This window comes from Lepidochelys olivacea (assembly GCF_965140295.1).
Source record: "Lepidochelys olivacea isolate rLepOli2 genome assembly, chromosome: 3".
Classification (NCBI taxonomy): domain Eukaryota; kingdom Metazoa; phylum Chordata; order Testudines; family Cheloniidae; genus Lepidochelys; species Lepidochelys olivacea.
Genome location: NC_140413.1, coordinates 9,709,154 through 9,731,229, shown reverse-complemented (window position 1 = coordinate 9,731,229; position 22,076 = coordinate 9,709,154). Strand labels below are relative to the sequence as shown.

The window sequence follows — 22,076 nt, the reverse complement described above, 5'->3', positions numbered from 1 at the left end:
GCATACGCGCTTTGCGATATGCGAGTTTATGTTTCCTGGTCCCCCGCCCAGTTACCCAGGCAATAATGACTGAGAGCTATTTGGTGGCCTGTTTGGAATGAGTTGTTTGTCTCAGTCCGGTTCCCAGCAGTCAGGCGTCCACATCAAAAAGCCATCAGCGCCGCTGGCAATGGGCATGAAGAATGCTCTGCTCACTCACTCTTAGAGTACATCAGGCCTGAGACACATTGGCTGCGAGCAGCGTGGTGGGCTGTCAAGGTTCCTTCCCCACTCTGAACTCTAGGATACAGATGTGGGGACCTGCATGAAAACCTCCTAAGCTTACTTTTACCAGCTTAGGTTAAAACTTCCCCAAGGTACAAAATTAGTTTACCCTTGGATTTCCACTGCCACCACCAAACTTTATCTGGGTTTACTGGGAAACGTGGTTTGGACACGTCTTTCCCCACAAAATCCTTCCAACCCTTGCACCCCACTTCCTGGGGAAGGTTTGGTAAAAATCCTCACCAATTTGCATTGGTGACCACAGACCCAAACCCTTGGATCTTAGAACAATGAAAAAGCATTCAGTTTTCTTACAAGAAGACTTTTAATAGAAGTAAAGGAATCACCTCTGTAAAATCAGGATGGTAGATACCTTACAGGGTAATTAGATTCAAAACATAGAGAATCCCTCTAGGCAAAACCTTAAGTTACAAAAAAGACACACAGACAGGAATATTCATTCTATTCAGCACAGCTATTTTCTCAGCCATTTAAAGAAATCATAATCTAACACATACCTAGCTAGATTACTTACTAAGTTCTAAGACTCCATTCCTGTTCTGTCCCCGGCCAAAGCATCATACAGACACAGACCCTTTGTTTTTCTCCCTCCTCCCAGCTTTTGAAAGTATCTTGTTTCCTCATTGGTCATTTTGGTCAGGTGCCACCGAGGTTACCTTTAGCTTCTTAACCTTTACAGGTAAGAGGATTTTTCCTCTGGCCAGGAGGGATTTTAAAGGGGTTTACCTTTCCCTTTATATTTATGACAGGGGCACTTACGTTGCTGTGCTGCTCCGATTCTGAAAATAAAAGACCAGTTAAGTCAGTAGGAGTTTTTCCGTTGATTTCAGTGGGCTTTGGATCAGTCCCCAGGGCTGTCACTTCAGTCCCCAGGGCTGTCAATTCAGCAGCTTTCTCCATCACACATTCGCTTTTCTTACAGCTCCAGTGAGGACCCTTTTGCTGAGGTCTCACCTCTTGATATCAAGAATATTCCATGTGACCACAGATTAAAGTGACACGTCCTTTACAGGAAAAACAACCGCCACATGCAATGAAGTGAGTGAAATCTATAGCGGAGTTTGTAAACGATGGCTCTTGATGCCAATCATTATTAGCTCTTTACATCTTCAGAGCACTGTGCAAACATTAACTTAGGTGATCCTCACTCTGAGCAGCATACAAATAGGGAAACTGAGGCATAAGGAAGTGGAGTGATTTGCCCAAAGTCCCACTATGGCAGATTCATGATTAGAACTCAGAAGTGCCTGGCTACTGTTCCAATATACAGTCTACTGTGCGCCTGCTGCCTCTCGTTGATTGGTAAAGTATATGAACATTAATCTATTTGAATCCAACACTTGCTGTAGAAAGCAGGTCTGGTATTCAGGTCAGTCAACCAGTAAAGCATGTTACTCTGGATAAGCAGAGAACACATCTTTACTAATGAGATGTGCAAAAAGAGAGTGCATCATATATTTCTGTGACTGCTGCCAACCGATCAGCAAAGAATTCAAGTTGCAACAATTTGGCTTGAAAACAATCCAATTAAAATTGACAGAATATTCAACAAGCAATTTCTGAGACATGCTTGGTGGTTTCTGCAGTTGGAAAGTCTGGGGGAGGATCCTGATCTCTAAAGTGCTGCAACCGTACTGAGCTAGTTAAGACTGTTGCCGAGATGACTTTTGTCCCAAATGGCAGCTGATGATTTCATTCTCAGGGCCCATTCTCTACGTTCAGGTTTTCACATGGGCACTCGCTGATGGGAACCCTCGTCTGACCCCACCATTTCCCTATTGCAGAAGCCAGCTGACGAGCCACTCAAAGGGGCAATGGACGTTTGCAATAGGGAAACTAATGCATGTTTTGATCTCTGTAGGACAAGCCTGCCTGCCACTTGGGAAGGTGACGTTTGTTAACATATTGAAGATCCAGTCTCAAACTCAATCCTGTACACATGTGAATTTCTGGGAAGGCAAATGTGCGGGGAGAAAAACCAAGTATGGCTTTACTCTAGATGATCTAGTGGAGTTGAATTTTGGTCTGATCTAAGTCACTTAAACCACTGCAGAGTGTATTGTGCACTGAAAAAAGAGGTTCATAACATATCTTTTGTACTTGATTTCTATAGTGCCGGCTGCTATTAGATTGCAAGACAACACCTGCTGCACGAAGTAAGGCTTAGTCACCAGGGCACAGTCCTCACAGCAGTACTTTGCCAGTCTTATTTAATGATTCCAGCTGTATGTACTGTTGCACAGGTGTTGAGATACTCCTTCCTTCTTCTTTTCAGGAAACAACTCCCCTTACCTGCAATTACACTGAGACATTGCACCAGCTCACAAAATAAAAAAGATTTATAAAGGGTACGGTGACTAAGGTGAGCGCTGCTGACATGTGTCCTCTAAACATACTGAGGGAAGCACCCTTACATTACCCAATGAGTGTGAATCACGTCGTTTGTTTCTTAGATTTCTTTTAGATGGGCTAAAAGCATTTTCAGGATGATGTGACTGAAGCAGTTTCTGTAATAGGCATTAATCCTTTATGTGCCTCTGGCCAGCCTCCAAACAGAGGCATCCTCTGGGTCTGCATTCTATGGGCATGTCTACACTACAGCCCTGACATACGTAGACTTACAGTCACTGCAGTAGTTACTGTCCACACTACCCTCCTTCTATTGGCGGTGCACGTCCTCACCAGGAGCGCTTCCATTGATTGAAAAGGGACAGTGTGGGGGTCTGAAAGCCAGGGTTCTCAGCTCTGCGCAGCTCCTCTTTGGGAGCCCAGCTGCTCTCCAGGGGGCAGGGAGCCTCCAGGCAGCAGCCCGGGTGGGAGTGGGGAGCTGGGGGAAGCCAGGCTCTAGCTGTCTGGCTTTCTTGTCAATTTCACGGCTCCAGCTAATGTAAGTAACACAGTGTTTACACAGACACCCTAACTACACTGACCTAAGCCCTACGCCTCTCATGGAGGTGGAGTTATTATGTTGGTGTAGTGGGGCACTTACATGGGCGGGACAAGGCTGTCGTGTGTACGCTGACATAATTAGGTCAATGTAAGTTGCCTTATGTTGGTCTAACTGTGTAGTGTAGGCCAGGCCTATGTGTTGATGTGTTGTGGGAAACCTTGGCATTCCCTTTCCAAAAATGCAGTTATGTGAGGTTGCGGTGTTTAGCAGCAGGCAGAGGGTTAATTTACTTACATGACTGTATAATGCATACACCGAGTGTGTGTTGCTTTTCCCCTGTACTGGTTAGCCCACTAGAGGATAATGGCCTCCTACTGTTATCAGTTATTGGAGATACTCCTTTAGCTCAGGTAGCATAGAGCTTGGCTGAAGATTGCAGGTTCAAACCCTTCAGGTGTCCTTGGTGTGTAGGGGAGGGGGTGATTACAATTACTTATAGAAAAAAATCCACACTAGTATTTCTAATAAATAACTTGTTTTAAGTGTAATTATTCAGAGTATAACAGGCTGCACACACATTTTTGCAGAGCTCCTGTCACTCTGTGCTGTACAGATAAGTGCTTCTAAGTTGCTTTTGTAGATAAACAATACCGAGCTCTGTCCAGGCCAAGGTGCTATAACAGCTATCAAGTGTACAGTAACTTCCTTTCCCAACCACCCCACTCTCACAACTGCCCCCCCTCCACGACATATGGTAATTGGGCTTGTGGTTCTCTTTCTAGCTCTGCTGAAGACTTGCTGGGTGACTTTAGGCGTGTCACTTAGGCCAGCATTTTCCAACCCGCGTGTCCAAAGTTAGTCATGCAAAGCCATATTTAGGCACGCAAGGTATGGACAAGCTTCAGTAGGAGGTGAGATTGAAAAGATTGGGCCCGTTTGACGAGAATATCCAGAGTTCTCCTACTCAATTATAACCAACGTTTTAGAAGGAGTGCTAAACCTCATGCTTCAGGGCTTAAGCCAATCTCTAACTATTAGAGAGTAGTAGGAGACAATGTTGGGGCAGGTTGCCCCACATCTGCCAGTTGCACGGTTCTTACATGTTCCTCTGAAGGATTTGGTGCTGGCCGCTGTCACAGGCATAATGCTAGGCTAGATGGACTGAAGGTCTGATCCAGTCTGGCAATGTGTTTACAGAGGAGACAGTTAGGGGAGATGTTAGAAGCATACAAAATAATAAACAAAGCCTGTAGAGTAGGTAAGTCAGGAGCAGCTAGTCAGCTTCTCTCACGGTACATAAATGGTGCCTTCAGTTATAACCCTGGGGGGGACTGGTGTAGAGCCCTGCAGCAAGACTGGGATCCCGTGAGTCGGCAGGACCCGCTGCCATAAGAGCAGGAGTGGGATTTTTAATCGTCCCGTGCAGGGCTCTATGGTCAATGAAACTGAAAGGCAACATGATGAAAAGTGATCAAAGGAAATCCTTTTTTACACTATACATATTTAACCTGTGGAACTCATTGCCTGAAGATATCATTGAGACCAAGAGCTTGCTAGGATTCTAAAAAAGGATTGACATTTGTGTGGGCAATGAGAACATCCAAAGTGCATTGGACTGCTAAAAAAATGTTTTAGGAAGGATATTAACCTTTCTAGTTTAGGACATAAACCAACCACTCACTGATAGGGGTTAGAAGGGCACTCCCTGGAAGGGCAGGTTATTCCATAATTATCCACTAGGGGCTTGCTCTGAAACCTCTGGTCAGGCCACTGTCACATGCACAGGTACTGAGCTATGTGGACTGCACAGGTCTAATCTGGTATGTTATTTCCTACCTGCCTATGCACATGACTCTAACTGGGACACAGGCTGGTTGGTTGGTTTGTCCCATAAAGAAACCAAAATGGTGGCTCTTAGTATCAGGAAACTATGAAAAGAGCACATCGTACAGGAATCAGTTCCTCCTACCCATGACCATACACTGGCACTGAAATGTTTGCCTAACCTCCCACTTTCCTGACATGGGGTTCGTCAGTGCTCCAGGCCTCTGTTATGCATCTCCAGCTCAGCAGGTTTCAAACCTGGGGGAAAGAATGATGCCATGTTTGCTTCTGTCAAGTGGTTTCTGTCTCAGTTAAAGATTGAGGGCCAGATCCTCAACTGATGTACATTGGTGTAGCTCCACTTAAGTCAATGGCGCTCCTCTGACCCACACCAACTGAGGATCCGGCCCACAGGCTGCAAGGTCATTCTGCTGTCAGTTCAACCATGCCACCCTGTGGGTCTCATGCGTTCATTTTGTACAGATTACAAGGTAAATGAATGCAGCTGAAAGCTGCATCCCAGGAGCCAAATTCCATCCAAGTGGGAGCTCTCACAGTGAGTGTGAGGGAGAAAAGATTAACTTAATATGTGAATGTGCTGCTATGCTGGGGACCAGAGTGCAAGCTCAGACTTCCCCAAGCTGAGAGAGGCTGGGGGCACTATGAAGCAACATGTTAAACCTATGGGTTCAGGGTGGAAATGTCCTTGTGTTGCCCGTGAATAATACCCCCATTCCATGGCTGAGGATCAGAGCAGCCTTGACTGGTTCCTTAGAAAAGGTCGGTTCAGCTGCCCTTCACATGGGAGTGGAAAAGAAATGGGAACGGGGGAGTCCCTCCATGCTCAACACCCTGCTCACAAAGACCATAGGGCTTAAATAAGTATTTTCTACTTCCTTTCTGATGCTTTCAGGGAGTTGGATGGAGATTCATAGCACAGTTGCATATAATTAGTCTTGTATTTAATCTATTTAAAGTAAAGCTGGACCAAAAGTGGAACCTTAGATCTGAGCCTTTTCTAATGTCCAAGTGGGAGTCAGGTGTTTGGATTCAAATCCCTGTATCTGAACTCCCCCTATTGGTTCTAGTTTGGATCCAAACCCAGAAACATTCTATTTTCCAGATTCAAACTACTTATCTACCTACAGTGTCCTACCTAAGCTATCTGTGCCTTTCCAAGGAACCGATGGTGGTGCTGTATGTTAAATTCAAAGGAGCTCAGGAATCTCACAAGAAGAGCTTGTGAGACCTTGGCCCTGCTGAAGCCGAAGCCATAGCTAACCCCTAGTCTGCTTCAATCCTGAATCCAAATCCTACCCTAAACCTGATCTGAACTCCACCTCTTTGGCCCATCTCTCATTTAAATCACACTGCAATTTCTGAAAATTCCTGTATAACAGGTTGTTCCTTGCAGATGTCATTTCTGTAATTAGCAGACAGTTTTTATCTCTTTTGCTGGTATCGCATCCCGAAAGTTGGCATGGTGCTCATGACTTTAATCCTTAGGAAACTAGCTGATTTCCTGGTGCATGTTACATAGGAACTGGTTAACTTCTCTGGGGCAGATTGTTGGCTGTGGTGCCAGGGAGGAGAGACGATTTCTGCCTGCTGGGAGGTAAGGGTTATGCTAGAACTTTAGGGTCGTGTGAGAGTCATTCCATCTACACTCTTGCCGGGTTCCCAGACACAGACACACATACTTTGGTATGCCAGCATGACCCACTTCCCTCTGCTGCTGGTTCCTGACTCCATGTACAAATTGGGAGGTGACACTGGGAATTCAGGTGAAAGAATGTGATGCCCTTGGCCTGATGGTGTAGAGGTGATGGGGTTCCTACCCCAAGTCCTATCCAATTTTGGAAAAGTTCCGAACCAGACCTGAATTCTGCAGCGCTAGCCCATCCCTATTTACACCAACCCTGCAGGTGTGGTGCTGATATTTTTGGTGTTATTGGACTGACCATTAACATATTGATGCCTGACACAAAGATGGGATTTGGCTTCCTAGTTGTTCTGAATGTGCCCTAGATCTCACTCTCAGGTGTAGGACCTCCTTTTGACCTCTGCTTACTGGTAGGAATGTGCATGGTGGTCTCAGCACTTCTCAGGTGAACCCCCTAGCTGGCTGCCTACATTTGCTGGCTAAAGTCCTGTCCCTACTGAAGTCAATGGGAGTTTTGCCATTGACTTCAGTGGAGCTAGGACTTCAACTGCTGTACCTAACACCATCTCCTTTGATGCTGCCAATTCCGCCGGTCTCTGTCTAGAGAACCACCCTAGCAATAGGCTCAGAACTGACACTTCACACACATGGCCCACCTTTTGCTGTCTTGGGATTGTGCTTACCATGCTGCAACTTTTACTCACAAGTTTGAACCCCAGAGCAGACCTACAAGTGTCTGTATTACATAAAGGAGAGAGAGACGTGTGGAGGTCACAGCCAGGAATCTCTTATTCTTTAGTAGTCATGGTCCAGGAGGCCATGTTTAGATCCAGGTCTAGACTAATGTTAGGATCAGGCTTGACAAATGCCACACGTTGGTGACTAGTTCTGATGAGCTATTGTTCCCCAAATGACAGAAATCTCATAAGATCAGCTGATATTTCCTGTCCTGAATAGTGGAAATTTCACCAGATCTGCTGTTCTCATGACATTTCTGCCATTTGGGGCCAAATCTGAATCAAATGAGGAAAATAGGCCTCTTTGGGGTTTTGGATCCAACTCTGAACCTAAACTGTATTTATGAGTAGGTTCAGGGAGGAGGGCGGATTTCAGGTTCCAATTTGGACTCCTTTCTGCTCTGAAGATGTGGCTGTACATATTTCAGTGTCCTAGCAGCATAAACCCCCCCACCCCCCCGCGCCCCTTGAATGCAGTGAGAGCAGAGTTAGGTCAATACTAAGTGCTTTCAAAGATGCAACACTTAATATAAGAGTGGTTGGAACACAGGAGTAGAAGCCCAGGACTCCTTGCTCTGCCTCACTATGTGGTCATGAGTAAGTCACTTAGGGCTTAATCTTGCAAGGAGATGAGCATTCCTCGAAGGTTTTGAGTTCATACGCGAGGTGAGGTCACTCAACATACTGATGTAGTCAGCACCTGGCAGGACTGACCCTCAGAGACATCGGTATCAGAGCTATCATGCTATGTACTTGCTGCAGAGGGGTATTGCGATGCTGCCTTAATTATTGTCAGTTTAACACGTTTTGAGAACCCAATGAAAGGGCACAGTACTTTCAATTACTTCTTTATTGTTTATGAAGTGCATTCTTTCATGTCAGAAGTGAACAGAACTCAGAGATGGAGGAGGAAAGCAGCAGGAGGAAAGCAGTCTTCCTAACAGAAAAAAGGAAAATGTGCAAATAAAAAAAATCATTCCAGGTCAAATGACAGACAACAGGCCTAGTCCTGATTGCCCTTATACTGGTGCAAATGGGGAATAACTGCACCAAACTCAGTAGAGTAACCCTCCGGTCATGATATTATGAAATCAGAATCAGGCCCCAAATATATATATAAATATATATATAAATTTCCTCTCTCTATGGATAAAAAGAAAAATCTGTTGCTGTTCCAGGTTTCAAATAAGCTTTAGGACTTCCATGGATGAATGTGTTACCTGGGGAAAAAAGTGAGGACAGGGTTCATGGCAAAGAAGGCTGGACTTCTGGAGAGTTGATGTCTTGTAACCCAAAAATAGCACTTTATGGCAAAGCAGGCAATCCCATCGTGCGGTACTTGATGGAGCGGGTCATGTCGCATTCTGAATACTTACTGTGGTGTCCAGTTCACCTGAGAGAATGTTTTGTATCTTCCCATTTTTTTAGAACAGTCTTCAAGAGAATTAATGTGAAAAAAGGAAATAGAGCATCCACTTGATAGGCATCTTTTTCAGTTTTAAAGGGACAGACACCACAGTAAGTATTTAGGGAATATGATACGGTAAGTACATTAAAATTCTTTACAGAAAATAACCAAGTTGTTAGATTATTTATGAAACTCTGTACGTATCCTTTTCAAAGAACCTATCCTACATTTCTTCAGCAGACCAAGGCAGAGCACTGGGACCAACTACAAATATTGTTAGCTTTTAATCAGTAATTGAATAACTCACTTGGGTTAGAGCAGTGGTAAAGTTAAATGTAATTGCTTAATGCATGCCATGCAGACCAAATGTAGTCTGAAACACTTTTCAAACATGTTGTTTTTGTTTTGCATGGTGATCTGGCCTTTCTCTTTTTTGTTTAAGAAAAATAAATTGGTTTGGGCCTCACCTGCGAATGCTGATTTTTTCAGGAGCAAATTCCACCAGTCCATGGGGCTTAGTTAGATTCCTATTATGTCTCCTCCCATCCTTGGTCATTCATTGAAATTGGAGAATGAAAGCCAAGGAGGTCATTCAAAGAGAAATTCACCCTAGTGCAGAGGGCCTCTGGGGGCTAAAATGGGACTTAAGTGGTGTCTTGGCCTTGTGCTACTCTGCTGTACTGAGGTGAATTTCACTCATTCCTTCCTTACCCAGTACTGGGCCGTTCCCTATAGAACATGTTATGGTGTTTTTGTCCAATCCGGTTTTGAATGTACCAAGCAATGTGGCTTCTACCCCTTTGCTAGGGGAGTCCATTCCACAATCTGACAGATCTCCCTGGAAGTTTTCCTGGTAGACTGTATTTTCCTTTCTTGATTGTTTACCTCATTATTGTTGGTTATTAATACCTGTGATGCTTGTATTTGCCTGTGAGAGCTTCCATTTCAGGCTGTTAAATCTATCAGCTCTAAAAATCCAGAATTATGGTTAAAAAGTCGGCATGCACTGATCCAAGAGGGTAGGTGTAACGTAGGTGTATGATCTGTCTAGAGCGACAGCTATTCCCTGCTAAGGCACAGACTTTCTGAGTGACTTGGGCAAGTCATCTCTTCGTGCCCCTGTCTGTAGAAGGGGAATACCTCACAAAGGAGGTGCTCAGATACTACAGTGAATGGGGCAATATAAATAACTAGATTTATACAGATAGGAGCTTAATGCTGAGAGATGCTGAACCCCTCTTGTAAGTTACTCAGTGAGGCTCATGAGATGCTGCGCAGCAGCTGAAGGTGTTCAGTGTCTCACAGGGGTATCCATCAACTCACCAGATTGACCTGTGAGACGCTAGAGGTGGTGTTTTCAAAAGTGCTCACTCTTGAACTAAGTGCTTCCACTGAAGCCATTGACTTCAATGTCAATGAAGTCATTGGCTGAAGTCATTGACTTCAGAGGGAACAGAGATAGGTCAACACTGAAAGCTTTTGAGAATTTCACCCAAGAAAGTTGGCTTAACTAACCTTCAGAGGAAGAGTTAAAAACCAGTATACTGTATGAAGTTCTAGTGGCCACCATGCATTGTGATTGTCTAGTCTGACCTCCTGTATAGCATAGGCCATAAAACTTCCCCAGAATAATTCCTAGAACATATCTTTTAGAAAAACATCCAACCTTGGTTTAAAAATTGCATGTGAGGCAGAATCCACCACAACCCTTGGTAAATTGTTCCAATGGCTAATTATCCTCAGTGTTAAAAATATACACCTTATTTCCAGTCTGAATTTGTCTAGCTTCAACTTCTAAGCATTGGACTGTGTTATGCCTTTCTCTGCTAGATTGAGGAGCTGATTATTAAATATTTGTTCCCTGTTTAAATACTTATAGCCTGTGATCAAGTCACCCCTTAACCTTCTCGTTGTTGAACTAAACAGATTGAGCTCTGTGAGTCTATGACTATATGACATGTTTTCTAATCCTTTAATCATTCTCATGGCTCTTCTCTGAACCTTTTCCAATTTAACACCCCTCTTGAACTGTGGGCACCAGAACTGGACACAGGATTCCAGCAGTGTTTGCACCAGTGCCAAATATAGAGATAAAATAACCTCTCTACTTCTATTTGAGATTCCCTTGTTTATGCATCCCAGGATCACATTAGTTCTTTGGCCAGAGGGTTACACTGGGAGCTCATGTTGAGCAGATTATCCACCATGGCCCACAAATCTTTTTCAGTGTCGCTGCTTCCCAGGATAGAGTCCCACATTCTAGAAGTTTGGCCTGCATTCTTTGTTCCTAGATATGTACATTTACATTTGTCCATATTAAAATGCATATAGTTTGCTTGCACCCAGTTTACCAAGCAATCCAGATTGCTCTAAATCAGTGTTCTCTTCTCTTCATTATTTACCACTCCCCACAGTTTTTGTATCATCTGCAAACTTTAGCAGTGATGGTTTTGTTTTCTTCCAGGTAATAGAATCATAGAACCATAGAATCATAGAATATCAGGGTTGGAAGGGACCTCAGGAGGTCATCTAGTCCAACCCCCTGCTCAAAAGCAGGACCCATCCCCAATTAAATCATCCCAGCCAGGGCTTTGTCTAGCCTGACTTTAAAAACTTCTAAGGAAGGAGATTCCACCACCTCCCTAGGCAACGGATTCCAGTGTTTCACCACCCTCCTAGTGAAAAAGTTTTTCCTAATATCCAACCTAAACCTCCCCCACTGCAACTTGAGACCATTACTCCTTGTCCTGTCCTCTTCCACCACTGAGAATAGTCTAGAACCATCCTCTCTGGAACCACCTCTCAGGTAGTTGAAAGCAGCTATCAAATCCCCCCTCATTCTTCTCTTCCGCAGACTAAACATCCCAGTTCCCTCAGCCTCTCCTCATAAGTCATGTGTTCCAGACCCCTAATCATTTTTGTTGCCCTTCGCTGGACTCTTTCCAATTTATCCACATCCTTCTTGTAGTGTGGGGCCCAAAACTGGACACAGTACTCCAGATGAGGCCTCACCAATGTCGAATAGAGGGGGACAATCACGTCCCTCGATCTGCTCGCTATGCCCCTACTTATACATCCCAAAATGCCATTGGCCTTCTTGGCAACAAGGGCACACTGCTGACTCATATCCAGCTTCTCGTCCACTGTCACCCCTAGGTCCTTTTCCGCAGAACAGGTCATTGATAACAGTGTTAAATAGCATAGGGTGAATAACTGATCCCTGCAAGATCATAGCATCATAGAAGATTAGAGTTGGACGAGACCTCAGAAGGTCATAGTCCAATCCACTGCTCAAAGGAGGACCAACCCCAACTAAATCATCCCAACCAGGGCGTTGTCAAGCCGGGCCTTAAAAACTTCTAACGATGGAGATTCCACCGCCTCCCAAGGTAACCCATTCCAGTGCTTCACCACCCTCCTAGTGAAATAGTTTTTCCTAATATCCAACCTAGACCTCCCCCACTGCAACTTGAGACCGTTGCTCCTTGTTCTGTCATCTGCCACCACTGAGAAGACTGGATACATATCCTCTCAGTGATGATTCCCCATTTACAGTTACATTTTGAGACCTATCAACTAGCCAGTTTTCCATCCATTTAATGTGTGCCATGTTAATTTTATACTGTTCTAGTTTTTTAATCAAAATGTCATGTGGTACCAAGTCAACCGCCTTACAGAAATCTAAGTATATTATGGCAGCCCAGTCACCTTTATCAACCAAACTTGTAATTTCATCAAAAAAAAGCTATCAAGTGAGTTTGACAGAATCTAGTTTCCATAAACCCATGCTGATGTGCATTAATTACATTACCCTCTTGTAATTCTTTTTTAATCAAGTCCCATATCAGCCACTCTGTTATCTTGCCTGGGATCGTTGTCAGGCTGGCAGACCTATAATTACCAGGGTCATCCTATTTACCCTTTTTAAAAATTGGCACATTAGCTTTCTTCCAGTCTTCTGCAACTTCCCCAGTGCTCCAAGACTTATTGAAAATCACACTAGCCATCCAGCAAGCTCCTCCAGCAGCTCTTAAAGCTGTTGGATGCAAGCTATCTGGACTTGCTGATTTAACAATGTATAAGTCTAGCAGCTTCTGTTTAAATCCTCCGGAGTTATTAGTGGAATGGAAAGTGTTATCACCATGTGATGAGACAATTTGCTCTGTTTTTTTCCCCCAAATACAGAACAGAAATATTTATTAAACACTTCTGCTGTTCTGCATTATGAAAAATAATTCCACCATTTATATCTAGTAATGGGCCAGTACCAATATCAGAATTCTTTCTGTTCCTAATATATTTAAAGGACTCCTTATTGCCTTTAACTCTGCTGGCAACAGGTTTTTCCTTGGCTTCCCTTATCAGTTTTCTACAATTCCTAACTTCTGATTTATATTCACTACAAACACATATTACTATGTAAAATTATCAGTGTTTGTCAGCAGTCACCAGCAAGTAACCCTGGCTTTTCACTCTAGTTACAATAGAGATATCTGTGATAGCTAAGTGGAAGCAGGATCTGGGAGCGATAAGAGAAGAACTGTAGGGAGGACAAGTTATAAATTGTCAGGAAAAATAGATAGAAAGTCAATGAGGGAAAGAAAATAGAAGGGAGACATGACTAGTCAGCTAAAGAAAGTCTGAGAAGGGATGTGAAAAGCCATGCAAAGGAAGATTTAGATGTGCCACATAGTTTGAGACTGAGTGAAGTGACTGAGGAGAGGATTCTGGGATAGCAGTGTAGGTAGCATTGCAGAAATCAAGGTATGATCTCACGTAACACTCAGAAAGTGGTATTGAATCTTCAACTTCCATTTTATAAGGGCTATAGGAATTGCCATAGCTGTGGTCCAAGCAGGCTGGTGTCCTTTCTCCTTAAGTGTCCAGTAGACAAGAAACCCAGTAGTGGACAACTAAGGAATAACATGTTTTTTGGGAGGTGTTTCTTCTTCCCAGCCCTTCACTAAGAGGCTGACATATACTCAAAAGAGACACACAGACAAGAGACTCTGGGCATTGATTCAGAGAAATGGGGCTTGTGTCCACTAAAAATGGGGGCTCCCCAGGATGACAAAACAAAACATCAAGCTTCCCGACACAAACGTCTCCTTCTACCTCATCCCCCCACAGCCGGCACTCCTCAACATTTCTCACTAAGCGCATTCCACCGTCTCTGCCTGTGAGGCCCAGATCCCAAAGCTCCTGCTGCCTTTATCTACTCCTGGGTCCCTCTTAACAACAGCACCCCACTGGGATTCATCTGCATTGGGAGCAATGGTCTGAACCCAAGCTTCGTGATGGCGTTTGAACCCCCAACTTACTAGACAAGGAGCCGGGGTCACGTATAACGTCACTGCAAAACGGGAACCTGTTTAAAAAGCTGTTTAAAACTGGTTTCCAAAAAGATCCACACATCTAAGATAACGCTCAGTTTTCCATTTAAGAAATTACACAAGAGTGAGCTGAATGGTGCTAAACACCTTATTCACACGGGGCCCATCCTGGGGTCCTTACTCAGGCAAATCTCAGGTAAATCTCAGAGAGAACTAGAAATGATGCCATAGGCAATGAATGATTTAAATCAATGGACTCTGTTTCATTGATTCCCAGAGTCCTATTTTGCATAGCTCATGAGTATTTGGAGAATACTCGGACTATGTGAATGTGGATAGGAATCCTGTCATTTTCACAGATTTTAACACAAATGATTATTTATCCAAACAGTTGTGCTGAAAATGTCTGATTCATTATTTGTTGTTCTGTTTGAAAAATGTACTCATCCAATCAGGCTGCAGAAATAATACCATGTGACTCAGGCAACCGGGCACTCAACACAAGTAGCTTCTAGACAAAGGTCTGGTTTACGTATGGAAGATTTACAGGTATAACAATTTTGGTTAGGAGTGAATTTTTTACCAAAATAGTTACACCATTACAACCCCCAATGTGGGTGCAGTTTTACTGGCAGGTAGCTTATATTGGTATATTTATTTCCCTTCCTGTATGGGGAATAAATTAAACTGGCATACACACTTTTATTCCAGTATAACTACCTCCACAGTGGAGGGGGGAGGGGGGTGTTGTACCACTTTATACAGATATAAGTAAAGCAGTACAACTTTCTAGTGTTGACAAGGCCAAAGTAGCAATCCCTTAATTCACATGACACTGTTTCTGACTTGGCATTTTTAAACAGGAGAATAATGAACGGCCGATACCAAATACTGTAATGAGAAAGGTCAGAACAGCACAATGAATCGCACTGTATTGCCAACCTCAAGCATTCAAAAATCTTGAGTCAGCACTGCAAAAATCACAAGCTAGGTTTACAAATTATGAATGGCCTAGCGGTTAGAGCACTGGACTGAGATTCAGGAGACCTTCGTTCAAGGCCTAGCTCGGCCAGTATCCCACTGGGTGATATTGGGCAAGTCACTGTGCTGCTGTGTGCCTCTGTTTCCCCATTGGTGTAATGATACTGCCTTTGTAAAGCAGTTTGAGATCTACTGATTGAAATGTGCTATATAAGAAGCAGGTATTATTATTATTTTGGGGTCTTTTTATTTATTGGCAGATATTTTTTTAAGCTTTTCAGAGCACTTGAGTCACATTTTCAAGCTTTTCTCTGTAACTATGAGGGCTGGAAATGTGCAGTGAAATCCTGGCTCAATTGAAGTCAATGGCTGAACTCTCAATGACTTCAGTGGAGCCAGGATTTCACCTTTCCTTTTTTCTTTTCAAAGACCGTGGAATTTGCACCCATTTGCGTGACTCCAAGAGCCAGGTTCCCTCCCAGCTCTCACTGTGTCTGGCAGCATGCAGGGCTGCAGCGAGGGTGGGAGGTCTACTCCTTTCTGGGCCTGCTCACTCTCTGCATGAGCCTCTCCCTCTGTGGGTCTCCATATTCGTGACGGGGCAGAAGAACTAACCCCACTAAAGGATAAGGCACTGGGCAAACACAGCCTCAAAGGGAAGAGGCCAGGCAGCCCTCAAGAGGAGAAGAATTCTGACCCTAGCAGCAGCAGTGAGAGGCGCCACACTGGGACAGAGGTGGAGAGGAGATTCATTGAACCCCATTCCCCCCCACACCCACTCCTCCTGGCCCCAGTGAGAGAAGTGGCCAAGGGGGTGAGGAAGTGGAGACCCATTCAACAATCCTCCAGCCCCAGTGAGAGACAAGCAGACATGGAAGAAGTCTGGGGATAGGGCACGTGGCGGGGAGAGAGAGGGTTGCCAACTTTGTAATATTTAAAAACCGGACACTCCAGCAAGAGTGCCTGAACCTCCCCAGCTCCGCCCCTGCCCCTGAGGACCCGCTCCCCATTTGCTCCTCTTTCCCCCTCCCTCTGTCGCTCACTGCTTTTCCCCTCTCTCCCCCTCCCTGCCTGGGTCAGGAGAGGCTCTCCTGCAGAGCCAGGGCTGGGAGCTGCAGCCACCTGATGCAGGTAGGAGGTGGCCCTGGCTGAGTAGGGGCTGGTGCGGGTGATGACTCAGCGCCTCCCTGCCTGCAGTAACCAGACTTTGGGCGTCCGGTCAGTAGATCTGACCGGACACAGTCAGGTCCTCTTTTTGACCAGACTTTCGAGTCAAAACCCAGACACCTGCTCACCCTAAAGGGAAAGGGAGAAAGCATGTTTGCTCCATAACATACCAATCCAGCCCCAGGAGTGAAACAGCCACTGAAGGGGAGTAGAGACATGTTGCAGAGCGTGAGTTCTGCTAGGACTGTTTCCCATTTCCTGCCACTGGGCACAGACACAGCCAAATCCAGCAGGGAGATGGAGTCTGCAAACACAAGGGCTGGTGCATTTTCCAGTTGTTCAGCCAGCTCTATAATGTCTCTGAATCCACGTTTAATTGCCTTTGTTTGCCGTTTCCTCTCGTTAGCAAGTTATTTGACCCTCCTCAGCGTATAAGTAACATGCTCTGCTCTCCCTAAATTTGCACAATGTTTTGCCACCATCTTTTAAGGATGATACGATTTCCATATACAGCTCCGGCAGTTATATCATGTTAACACAGTCCTGATGTTACCCAGTGGTTTTCATTGGCATACATGCATTTGACCCTGGCATCGCAATGTGGTTTATACAGACTTTTGCTGGCATTGCCTCCGTTTGTTCTCCGCCAAAATGTGCTTTTCTTGATGTAACGGCGTCCTTGGCAAGATCTATATAAAATAATCAACTTTCACGTAGACCATGAAAAAACACCAGGGAACTTAAGCTTTACAAATATTAGAACTGATCCTGGAGTAGTTATTGCATAATTTCACTGGATTTTTTTAAGGGGGAAGAGGAAATGGATGGTGCCTTTTTTGTCTCCTGTTGGCGTTGGAGGAGAGGAGGTTGGGGGGGGGGACTTCTATAAAGAAATCCCTGAAAGTTTTGGGTTGTGTTGTTTTGTTTAATTCAGCTTGTATTTTATTTTGGAAAACACAGACCCTGCTCCTGCCCCTTCCACTGAAATCAATGAGCCTGTCTGAGTCTGTCTTCACAACACGTTGCTTGGTCCACCTTTTACCTTTGCTCATAAAGGGGTGATGACGGGGTAGTGGGAGCACAGGACTTTGGTGGCGATTTTGTGGGTGCATGGGATCGATTAATCTTGGTTTTCTGTATGTTATCACTGGGTTGATCAGGTGGGTCCTGGGATAACTGGTGGGTCTGTTTAATATTGTATTAATAAAATACATCTAGGGCACCCAGTGCATTGGGTGGGTGTTATTTTATCAATCCAAATAAATTAACAAAATAAATATTGTCTTTAATGGTCGGGATTAGGCCTATGAGGAACATCTTGTGTCTTCCCTCTTCTTTTTGGAGATCCGTAAACCTGGGCTTGGGGAATTTTTCTATATCCCTTTCTATACCCCTAGGAGCATATCGACTCAGAAGGGGCACAGAAAAGGGGATGTTCTGTGGCAGCTGGAAGAGTGGTCAGTGAGGAGTGGCCAGAGGGGATCTGGGAGAAGCAAGGTGTTAAAGGAAGTAGGTGCTATTTGAGACCCACCGGGTGCTTAGAGCACTAGGGCCTGAGTTGTGTTATGCAGAACATGCTACCAAGGGCTGATTTGGGACAAAGGTTGGTGCCCGCAGCAAGAGGCGGGTGGTGATGACAAATCTTTCACAAGCTCTATTCAGGGCTTGTCTTCCCACAAACCAGGTAAATCCTGCAACGTGCTGACGGCCTTCCACCCTCAATAAAGCCACTGGGTGTGGAGGGTTGCCCGTGCCTCCCAGCAAGCATTCAGCAACACGCAGTGTGCCAATGTCAGACCAGCGCTGGCCTCTGAGGTGCAGCACGCTCTCAACTCCCGCCGGGTTCACTCAGAGTTAGGAGCACGCGCACCTTGAGAGAACAGGCCCCGACCCTGGCTCGGTAACCCGCCGTGATCCTGGTTCACTAACTCCATGGGATCACAGGCTGAGGACAAAACTGATCAGCTGCACGTTTTCACTGCTCATGAAGTCACACAAGAGGGCGCTTATTTGGGATTTTAAACCCTATGCACACTGGGTATGGATCTGCACGCCAGAGCTGAAAGGTGTCAATTTAATCTCAGACATACCCACGCCAGCTCTGATCGAGCCACTGCACTGAAAACACTGCTGTAGCCACAGCGGCTTGAGCAGCAGAAGGGGGCTAGCCGCACGTGTATGTACCTAGGGGCTCAGATGGGATCATACTTGGAGCGGCTAGCCCATGCCGATGCTTGCACCACCATGGCTTACGCTTCTGTTTTTAGCGCACTAGCTCAATCAAAGCTAGCGCGAGCTGAAAATTCTGCCTCCCAACCCCAGTGTAGACATACCCACAGTTACTTGGAAACTGGTCACCCTCTCTGTCCCAAAATTTGCTCACCCCGTGTTTAAGGCATAACAGCCCTGCCTTGTATTAAACGTTTTGCTGTAACTATATGACAGTATAATATAGCAGCAAAGAGTCCTGTGGCACCTTATAGACTAACAGACGTATCGGAGAATAAGCTTTCGTGGGTGAATACTCACTTCGTCGGATGCATGTAGTGAACTCCAATACGTCTGTTAGTCTGTAAGGTGCCACAGGACTCTTTGCCGCTTTTACAGATCCAGACTAACACGGCGACCCCTCTGATACAATATAGCAGACACAGCTGATGGCTACCTTAACAATTTGGGGCAGAGATGGGTCCATGCTACAAAATTTGGATCCAGATCTGGATTTCAAATGTCCGAAAGGTTTTGGATCTGGGAGTGTGGTATAGATCATTATAAGGATGGAGACGATTTGTTTGAAATGCAGATACACGTTCAAATTCCAGTCCTTCCTCGTTAGCTCTGAAAGTCTGGGGGTAATTCAGTTTTGGGGGGTTCTGGATCAGGCTTATCACTAATATAAAATACACCTGTGCAGGTGTCAGATAAAGAATAAATGTTTGTTTATGGTTCTGATATTGATACTTCTGCATTTGTCTACTCCTCGAGATTTTTGTAATGTGTTGTACATTACTTGCTACTATACCTGCCCCGTGACAATAAAGTAGTGAGTGAGTGACATTCTCTATCTATGCTATTGTTTGACTCTGTGGATTTGTGTCTTCTGGCAGGTGTGTCCTCTGTGGCGTCCCTGATGTCCCTGGCTTGGGTGCTAGCCTCCTATCACAAGCTTCTTCGGGACTCTAGGGATGACAAGAAGAGTATGAGCTACAGAGGGGCCCTCATACATCTCTTCTGGCGCCTCTTCACCATCTCATCCAGAGTTATCTCTTTTGCCCTCTTTGCTTCCATCTTCCAGCTCTACTTTGGGATCTTTGTAGTGGTCCACTGGTGTGCCATGGCTTTCTGGATCATCCATGGTGGGACTGACTTCTGCATGTCTAAGTGGGAGGAGATCCTCTTCAACATGGTGGTAGGGATTGTGTACATTTTCTGCTGGTTTAATGTCAAGGAAGGGCGGACTCGATATAGAATGTTTGCATATTACACTGTAGTCTTGACAGAGAATGCTGCCTTGACGCTCCTTTGGTATTTTTACAGAGATCCTACAACTACTGACTCATATGCCGTGCCAGCACTGTGTTGTGTCTTTCTTAGCTTTGCTGCTGGGATAGCTTTGATGCTCTTCTATTATGGTGTGCTGCATCCCATGGGGCCAAGAGCTAAGATTTTTGCCAGCTCCTGTTGCGCCGAGCTGCTCTGGGGCATTCCTTTGCCTCCTGATGTTGAGCCCATGGCACCCGAAACCCCTGGGTACCGGGGGGCTGAGGCTACGCCTACCAGAGCGGTCACGGAGCAACAGGAGGAACTCACAGCTGACACTTGCTTGCCAGTTTTCCAGGTGAGAGCAATGGTGCCATCTACTCCATCTGGGCGAGCCTACTACCCAGAAGGCCCTCTCATTAAGATTGACATCCCAAGAAAGAGATACCCTGCATGGGATGCCCATTTTGTAGACAGGCGGTTAAGAAGAACTATCAACATTCTCCAGTATGTCACCCCCACAGCTGTAGGTATTAGGTATAGAGACGGACCTCTCTTGTATGAGTTGCTACAATATGAGTCTTCACTTTAAAGCTCCTTTAAAAAAAATAAAAGAGGGGATCTTATTTTTGTTTATGGTAAACACAGATCATGAAACAAAACACACACCTTCAGATAAGCTTTCTTTCTGGCTGCTGTATGTATAAAAAAAAAGATAATCTCTATGTTTTGTAAGTAAAAACAAAAAGAAAAACTTTTCTTTTGTTTTTTACACACAAGAAACAGTATTTCAACTTCCACACCTATGATCCACAGGTGGAGAAGAGGCGTCTCCACATCAGAGTTTTATACCTTACACCAAGTGTAGAACATTATATATGGGATTGGTGCTGATTGAAAAATAAAAACAAACAAACAAACAAACCTACAACTGCCTTATGCCCTTAGGTGCTGAGTTTCATTAAGTACTGTCACCTTTCTCATGCAAAACTCTTGGGTGATTTTATGCCAAGAAAAATAAAAAAAAAACCTAAATACAAAACTTAAAAAAAAAAAGATGATAAAAAAAAAGAAACGAGAAAAGAACAACAACAAAGGGTATTGCTGCTCTTACGGTGAACAAGAAAAATGTCTAACGATGAGAAAGCAAAGTAGAAAAGCCCGAAAAGAGTTTGAATCTCAAATGGCTGAAAGAAGATCAGGGCTGTAACACAATTTGGCAACCTGTTGATAACATAGCTTGGTCCCACCTATGCGGGCCAGACCAAACCATGTTATAAATGTAATCCCCTGAGAAAATTGTTTCCCTAGTGTAAGTGGGCCATATGTGATGGTCAGCTGTACTCAGTTTGCACCAAATTCACATAGTAATACCATACCTGATCTCACTCATCACAGTTTTGTACAGTGTAACTCCATTGATTTCAGTGGACTTACTCCTAATTCACACTGATGTGAGTGAGCCCATAAAAAGGCCTTCCATCTTGATTTTTGGAAAATAACGAATCTGCATTCTTTAAATTATACACCAAAAATATAATACTAAAGTAGATTTACATATATCTAATAAATTATTTCAGTAATAATAAAACTCAGCATAGTAGCAAAAAGAGAGTCAATTTAAAGGCACAATACTTGATCGGTGACTGGCAAAATAATTTGACCTATTATATCATTTTAAGGCTGTGAAAAGGCATACATGTATTATTTGTAATATTATGTAAGGCCTGTTATGTCTCATTCAGCGTGAGCCTTAAAGTGATTGTAAAGCATTCTTTGTTTTGTTTTTTTGTTTTTTTTTAAAGGAAAACAAAAAAGAAAATTAGGATAAAATCTTCAAACAGTAATAACCTGTAACTGGCGCTTTTCTAAAGATGATTTGGTGCTTTGTATTTTTGTTGATGTTGTTGTTGTGATTTAGCTGAGAATTGTTCAACTCACTTGGTGCATTCGGGGAACCGCTGATAAACGTTTTATGTCACCTTCTGCTGTAAGTACATGGCAAGAAATAACACCACAGGAAATCGAGAGCGTAGCAAGGTCATCACCGTTTAGCTTAAGAGTTCTCACTGCAAGGAGACACTTCCACCTCCATTGATGGCAAAGCTTTAGAAGGATATCTGCTAGAGATTTGAGACGTTTCCAGATAATCTTTTTGGTGCGTGAAGGTTTACATTTCTTTATTTCTGTGTTGAAGTTTCTTTGGTTCGAGTTAAATCACAGGTGGTGTATATGTAATACCATTTTTGGTTTCAAGAGTATTGCTCCTTTAAAAGAATATTCCTGTTCCAGGGCATTTTTTCAATCC

General features: G+C 44.2%; 1 protein-coding gene across 1 annotated transcript in view; it reads left to right on the top strand.

Annotated features, from left to right (window-relative positions):
• The window catches only part of XKR6 (XK related 6), a gene marked incomplete at its 5' end in the record, with an annotated part of 335,369 nt that extends 314,924 nt beyond the window's left edge, over positions 1-20,445 (top strand). Inside the window, one exon of the mRNA XM_084624074.1 lies at positions 19,396-20,445. Within this exon, the coding sequence (XP_084480200.1) occupies positions 19,396-20,360 (965 nt within the window). The 3' untranslated portion in view covers positions 20,361-20,445. The remainder of the gene's footprint in view (positions 1-19,395) is intronic.
• Between the last annotated feature and the right edge of the window lie 1,631 nt (positions 20,446-22,076).